Source organism: Diaphorina citri, unplaced genomic scaffold (assembly GCF_000475195.1).
Source record: "Diaphorina citri unplaced genomic scaffold, Diaci psyllid genome assembly version 1.1 scaffold412, whole genome shotgun sequence".
Classification (NCBI taxonomy): domain Eukaryota; kingdom Metazoa; phylum Arthropoda; class Insecta; order Hemiptera; family Psyllidae; genus Diaphorina; species Diaphorina citri.
This window is the reverse complement of record NW_007377847.1, coordinates 168,040-175,302: the sequence shown is the minus strand read 5'-3', so window position 1 is coordinate 175,302 and position 7,263 is coordinate 168,040. Positions and strand designations below refer to the sequence as shown.

The window sequence follows — 7,263 nt, the reverse complement described above, 5'->3', positions numbered from 1 at the left end:
GAGATACAATAATCCGAGATGGACATCATGTGATAAGAAGATTATGGATGAGGCGTTGCTGATTTTATAAGCTACCTAATGTAAATTTTGCCTCTTTCCAGACAGCAGACAGCATACGTGATTGGATATAAGAGTACAAAATTGAGGCAGGATTCGCAGCCAAGTTATTGCAAGTATCAGTGTCTAATGTGTCTAGCCAGCTAGCCACACAAGACACAAGCTACATATTATTATGTAGTAGTTACCTTGGGTATTTAGTCGGAAAGGGTCAAGTTCGAATCCTCCTGAAGGACGCTCTTTTATATAGCTTGGTCAGTGGGCAGAGTGGCTCATATGTATGTTAGCGGTGCGAGAGTGAAGGTGATATATCAAGAACTGGAGAAAAATACATAACTGGAGAAGTGGTGTTTTTTTTTTTTCAAGTCCGATTATTTTTTTCGTGATCTGCAATCATGGCTAAAATGGTATGCATTTGGATGGATTTTTTCGATCTTTTTTTTTTTTATTATTATTATTATTACTATTATTATTATTTACCTACATACCCACAGCATACTGAGTATGGTTAGTTGGTTACCGTATTCAACTCTTGACTTTTCTTAGGATAAAAACCGAGTGGAGAGCATAATGCATAGAGCATCGAGCAGGCAGAGGAAAGGGACGTTAGAGGGGAGCGACGACTTGAAACCACATAGAACTGAGAGCAAAAAAACTCTGTGTGTTATGCTCTCCGCTTTAATCAGATTTGAGACTAAGCTGGAGCAGCTGCTCTTTTTTTTAAGATGAGTGTTCCACCGCCTTTTTTATTTCGTAGCAATGGAACAACTGCTACATTAGACGCTTGTGGCCTGTGTCGTAGCATGCCCATTCCGTAGTATGCCTCTCATCAGATGTCTTCTAATAAGTTGTGGCTATCTCACTAACGGTATACAACAGTGGAAACCAATTGATCGAACAAAGTCAATTCTGATTCTTTTTAATGGGTGACTGTATTTAAATCATCGCATCCGAGAAATAAACAGCGATGAAAAACTCTTTTTCTAAAAATGAGTAGCGAACAGACTCTCTGTGACTCAGTCTGACTCCGGGTTAATTCCAAAGTTACATGGGTAATCGTTATGTCATCGCGCCAGTCACGAAAGAAAGGAGCGGAAGAACTCTCAGTCGGAAAGGGTCAAGTTCGAATCCTCCTGAAGGACGCTCTTTTATATAGCTTGGTCAGTGGGCAGAGTGGCTCATATGTATGTTAGCAGTGCGAGAGTGAAGGTGATATATCAAGAACTGGAGAAAAATACATAACTGGAGAAGTGGTGTTTTTTTTTTAAAGTCCGATTATTTTTTTCGTGATCTGCAATCATGGCTAAAATGGTATGCATTTTGATGGATTTTTTCGATCTTTTTTGTACCTATCTGAGTTTTAAATTAGTATTAATTTTAATGATGTCTGAATTTCAAAGTTGCCATTTTGTCTTTCCGTTTCAGATTGCTCTGATAGCATTGGCTCAAGTTCTAGTCATAGCACAGGCCACTTTCTTTGAACCAAAACAGTAAGTTGAATAATCTCTATTTTTAATTAAAAAACCTATCTTTTTATTCTTTTTATTATACACATTAGGTACATATTATACATATTAGGTAATTAATTACAAAGATATCTACTTCATTGTAGGTAATGGTATGAAATGGACTAGATTTTGGCAATTGGCATGGATAGATTTGTCCGGTCTTCTGCGATTGTGTTACGAAATAATATTAGATGTTTGTTTTATTTATGCAATTTTAATTACTACTCTAAGTACTTTGTCTGAATTAATATTTGGCGTGGGGTGTAGATAAGACTTGGATAATTGATAGTTGTTAGCTAACAATATTTATCCGTGACCAAGAATACCAAGATACTTCTGATGGATTCGGAAAGTAAAGTCGAAGAACACGAGGTATTAGTTCTAAATAATAATTTATGTCCAGGCCAACCATCGTCAACCACCCGTTCGGAATTGTGGACGTTGCGTTGTTGTTGCTTTCCCCCCCCTTCTCCGAACAATGAAATAGCCATTCTGGCATTCGTTCTCAAAAGCTCCTCTCTAACCTTCTTCTCCCCTCTGTTCCAGTGTTCACATCAAGATCCACCTGCCAGCCCCCGCCCCCCACCACGAACATCATGAAGTCCATCACGACCACCACGATGACCTTGGCGGAGGAGGCATCAGCTTTGGCGGCGGAGGTGGCTATGGAGGTGGAGGTGGTGGTCATGGAGGAGGAAGTTACGGGGGTGGTGGCAGTTTTGGCGGAAGCAGTAGCTACGGTGGTGGCTCTCTGAGCAGCTTTGGCGGAGGACATGACGACCACCACGGTGGAGGTTTTGGCGGCTCCGGAGGATATGGAGGTGGTGACATCATTAGTGGAGGAGATGATCATGACAGTTACTCGAGCCACGGTGGTGGATCAAGCTTTGGCGGATCTGGAGGATATAGCTCAGGAGGTCATGGAGGAGGATTTGGAGGTTCTGGAGGTACCTTGGCGGAGGAGGCATCAGCTTTGGCGGCGGAGGTGGCTATGGAGGTGGAGGTGGTGGTCATGGAGGAGGAAGTTACGGGGGTGGCGGCAGTTTTGGCGGAAGCAGTAGCTACGGTGGTGGCTCTCTGAGCAGCTTTGGCGGTGGACATGACGACCACCACGGTGGAGGTTTTGGAGGCTCTGGGGGATACGGAGGTGGTGACATCATCAGCAGCGGAGGAGATGATCATGACAGTTACTCGAGCCACGGTGGTGGATCAAGCTTTGGCGGATCCGGAGGATATAGTTCAGGAGGTCATGGAGGAGGTTCTGGAGGCCATGGAGGCGGTTTCGGAGGATCTGGAGGTTACAGTTCTGGAGGCCACGGAGGATTTGGAAGTTCTGGAGGTCACGGAGGTGGATTTGGCGGTTCAGGAGGTTACAGCTCAGGCGGTCATGGTGGAGCCTATTATAGATTATGGATCTCTATTCTATGCCTCAGCGTCACAGGTATGGCTGAATAAGCTCAATGTTGTACACAACTCAGCATTGAGAATGATAACCGGAGCTTTCAGGACATCTCCCATCTGTAGCATTTTGGCGGAGAGTGGCCAACCCTCACTCGAAGTGAGGAGAAATATGCGCTGTGTAAACTTTGTGATGAATGCCACTAGAAATCCTCATCACCCATCACACACACACACACAAACACCCATCACACACACACACACACCCACCCACACACATCACACACCAACCACACACCACTTCTGGAGGTCATGGAGGCGGTTTCGGAGGATCTGGAGGTTACAGTTCTGGAGGCCACGGAGGATTTGGAAGTTCTGGAGGTCACGGAGGTGGATTTGGCGGTTCAGGAGGTTACAGCTCAGGCGGTCATGGTGGAGGTGGAGACAGTTACAGCAGCGCCCCATCCTTCAGTTCTGGACCTTACGGAGGTGGTGGCGGTGGACATGGAGGATCAGGTTTTGGCGGCTCATCTAGTTACAGCAGCAGCTCATCATTCAGTTCCAGCTTTGGCGGATCATCAGGAGGTCACGGAGGCGATAGCTACAGTAGTGCCCCATCCTTCAGCTCTGGACCTTATGGAGGCAGCGGTGGTGGTGGACACGGTGGCTTTGGAGGTTCCTCTGGAGGGTACAGCTCTGGTGGTGATGGTGATCATCAGGAGGTCACGGAGGCGATAGCTACAGTAGTGCCCCATCCTTCAGCTCTGGACCTTATGGAGGCAGCGGTGGTGGTGGACATGGTGGCTTTGGAGGTTCCTCTGGAGGGTACAGCTCTGGTGGTGATGGATGGAAAACGACTCGCCTGGATACGGCAAAACAACCAAGTTGTGTTTTCTTCTGCTCTCCAAAGAAAATAAGTTTACAAGTGGAATTAAGTCGTTTTTTATAGCGATTTTTTGCAAGTGTATGTTTTTTGATGTGATCTTTCGATATATGAACTCAGTTTTTACATAGACATTGTGCTTGTGTGTGAATTTTGAACTTTCACATATTACACATAGACATTACGAAAATTTATCGATTTTAGCCAGTCACTTTTTCCCCAAAATTTAATAACTCTGAAAATTTTCGACTTTGTGTTGCCTCATTGCTCTAACAGCCATGTATTAAGTGGCGAGTAAGCGATGAGTGAGGGGAAGGGTGAGGATCCCCCGGATGGGGGGAAACTCACGGACAAGATGAAAGAGAAGGACAAGGAGATACTTTTGTATCAAGAGCATTTGGAATATGATACATACAGGGTGATTGTGCAAGCTAAGCGCACGAATGAGAACAAGCCCAACTTTGTAAGTAACCAGAAAGCTGGTCAGCTGATTGGTGAGAAAGTCACAGAGAGAGCTAATGTGACTGAAGAATAATTCTTAGTTCTTCCATTGTAGGACATAGTTTACGAATCGTTTAATTCACCATCTTGATTAAAGTAATACAGATAGGTCCTAAGTAATACTGTCATTAAAGTACTACCTACATACTACAGTTATCCTGAAGAATTTATTATCCTTTTCCTTAATAAGTAGACAACATGAAGTTCATTTTTGTGTCCTTTGAGTTCTTGAAAATGGTTTATCCAATTCGCTAGCAATTTCTTCAAATGATTTGTTGGCATGTCTACTCAGGTCTAAAACCCAAACATAGCAGTTATCCTGAAGAATTTATTATCCTTTTCCTTAATAAGTAGACAACATGAAGTTCATTTTTGTGTCCTTTGAGTTCTTGAAAATGGCTTATCCAATTCGCTAGCAATTTCTTCAAATGATTTGTTGGCATGTCTACTCAGGTCTAAAACCCAAACATAGTAGGTATGCAACACTTTGATCATATTATTCAAATCATCATAAATTCTGGAAGATCACTCAAATAAAAACTGTAGGTACCTATAACTTAGGAATCAGGTAATTTAATAACCCTAAATCTTTACATAAAAAAGTGGTTACTTTCATTATTTAAGTTCATTCCATTTTTTTATCAGGAAGTTTTGAAATGCACCTTTACCTTTTACTATCTTCAAAATTGACTGCAGTTTTTTCAGTCTTCATACAATTAATTTAATTACTGTCAGATAAATAAATAATCTAAGAAGGTACCTAAGGTAATAATAAAATTTTAATGATATCTGAGTTTTAAATTAGTATTAATTTTAATGATGTCTGAATTTCAAAGTTGCCATTTTGTCTTTCCGTTTCAGATTGCTCTGGTAGCATTGGCTCAAGTTCTCGTCATAGCACAGGCCACTTTCTTTGAACCAAAACAGTAAGTTGAATAATTTCTATTTTTAATTAAGAAACCTATAGTTATTAAATTAGTTATCTTTTTATTATACATATTAGGTAATTAAATTAATTAATTACAAAGATATCTACTTCATTGTAGGTAATGGTATGAAATGGACTAGATTTTGGCAATTGGCATAGATAGATTTGTCCGGTCTTCTGCGATTGTGTTAAGAAATAATATTACATGTTTGCTTTATTTATGCAATTTTAATTACTACTCTAAGTACTTTGTCTGAATTAATATTTGGCGTGGGTGTAGATAAGACCACTGGTTCTTGGATAATTGGTAGTTGTTAGCTAACAATATTTATCCGTGACCAAGAATACCAAGATACTTCTGATGGAGTCGGAAAGTAAAGTTGAAGAACACGAGGTATTAGTTCTAAATAATTTATGTCCAGGCCAACCATCGTCAACCATCCGTTCGGAATTTTAGACGTTGCGTTGTTGTTGCTTTCCCCCCCTTCTCCGAACAATGAAATAGCCATTCTGGCATACGTTCTCAAAAGCTCCATCCTCTCTAACCTTCTTCTCCCCTCTGTTCCAGCGTTCACATCATCTAGGTGTTGTGGTTCTCGAGATAGAGCGATCAGTGTGTGAAATGTGAATGAGTTCTTGTTTTTATAATATAAGATTGCACTCGGGACCTTGCTAACTCTGCCCTCAACATATCTACCAGGGCACATGATCTGGCCATGGAAGCTATCAACACACAGAAGAATACCAGGTACGTTCTCGCCCTTGTTTCTTTTCATTTGATTTGAGGGACCTGTACCAACGTAGGTCTTATCGTCTCGAAATCAAAAAGACTTGGGGGGAAACACCTTTGTATATATGTTATTTATAAAATAAATAGGCTGTTGTACATACCAAGACGCGGCACTTCGTATTGACATTGCGAAATCTGACGAAGTTCTCACCAAATAGTTGTAGATATTCTCCTTGCATCATGTGAGGCTGATTTCTCAGGGAAGATTGCTCCAAGTCCAGCTTCCCAAAGGCCAGTATATCATACCTCTCTTGAGCCTCTTTCGGAGTTATTACAGATCTTGAATCCATCCATTAGACGTCACTCAAAAACCCTCCTCCAGGGCTTTCTGCACTTGCTTACTGGCCTCTGTAGCACTGGTCTTAGCTTGACCGATCTTGTTCTTAGCCTGGCGAAAAAAGGGATTCAATACGTCATGTTACGAATCGACTAGCATAGCAATACTGATTAATGGTTCTACAGTGGTTATTATAGGTATCACCCACCTATAATGAACTGCATTATTTTATTACTCAAACTTCTCCAAAAACGAAAAACGTCCTTAGACAAGGGTCTTAATAAACAAATTTCAGACGTTGATCATTTAAAACTGTTCACCAAATAATCAAATTTAGCCCAAATCGATCGATATATTGTTTTGTTCGTCCAATTTAATCAAAATGGGCTGAAATGTTTTATCACAGACCCTATAAAGGATCCACATATTTCATCTCAGACCTGGTGATGGATGGAAAAGCGTTGGAGGTGGTGGAGGACTGGGTGGCTATGGAAGTCACAAGAGCGCAGGATTCATCTCAGGAGGATCGGGTGGACATGGAGGCAGTGGTTACAGTGGACCCTCAAGCTACGGTTCTGGTGGGGACAGCTACTCCAGCGCAGGCGCTTCAGGATTTGGAGGAGGTCACGGTGGAGATAGCTATTCCTTGGGAGGAGGCGGCGGTCACGATGACTCTTACTCAGGAGGTGGTGGTCATGGAGGTGACAGTTACTCCAGTGGAGGAGGTGGATTTGGAGGAGGACATGACAGTTACTCCAGCGGTGGCGGTTCAGGATTTGGTGGAGGACATGGAGACTCATACTCAGGAGGTGGTGGAGGTTTCGGTGGTGGCCACGGAGGTGACAGTTACTCTGGTGGCGGCTCTGGTGGTCATGGCCATTACTAAACTGCTTGTACTTCTCAGGAAGACCCCAACCAGCC

At 42.4% G+C, this 7,263-nt stretch overlaps 1 protein-coding gene across 6 annotated transcripts; it reads left to right on the top strand.

Annotated features, from left to right (window-relative positions):
* The first annotated feature begins 351 nt into the window (after positions 1-351).
* On the top strand, positions 352-7,263 carry LOC103508579 (glycine-rich cell wall structural protein-like). Of its 6 annotated transcripts, none has more exons than XM_026823160.1 (7): positions 1,233-1,368; positions 1,483-1,547; positions 2,112-2,503; positions 2,824-2,946; positions 3,387-3,548; positions 3,686-3,802; positions 6,786-7,263. In XM_026823160.1, exons 1-7 carry the CDS (start codon positions 1,357-1,359, stop codon positions 7,226-7,228), a joined length of 1,314 nt encoding a protein of 437 aa, XP_026678961.1. In that variant the 5' UTR covers positions 1,233-1,356; the 3' UTR covers positions 7,229-7,263. The 6 variants fall into 6 exon arrangements, with proteins under 6 accessions (XP_026678959.1, XP_026678961.1, XP_026678962.1 ...); XM_026823161.1 differs by having other exon boundaries at positions 2,824-2,955; positions 3,396-3,548; XM_026823158.1 differs by lacking the exons at positions 1,233-1,368; positions 2,824-2,946 and adding an exon at positions 352-464 and having other exon boundaries at positions 2,112-2,512; positions 3,273-3,548.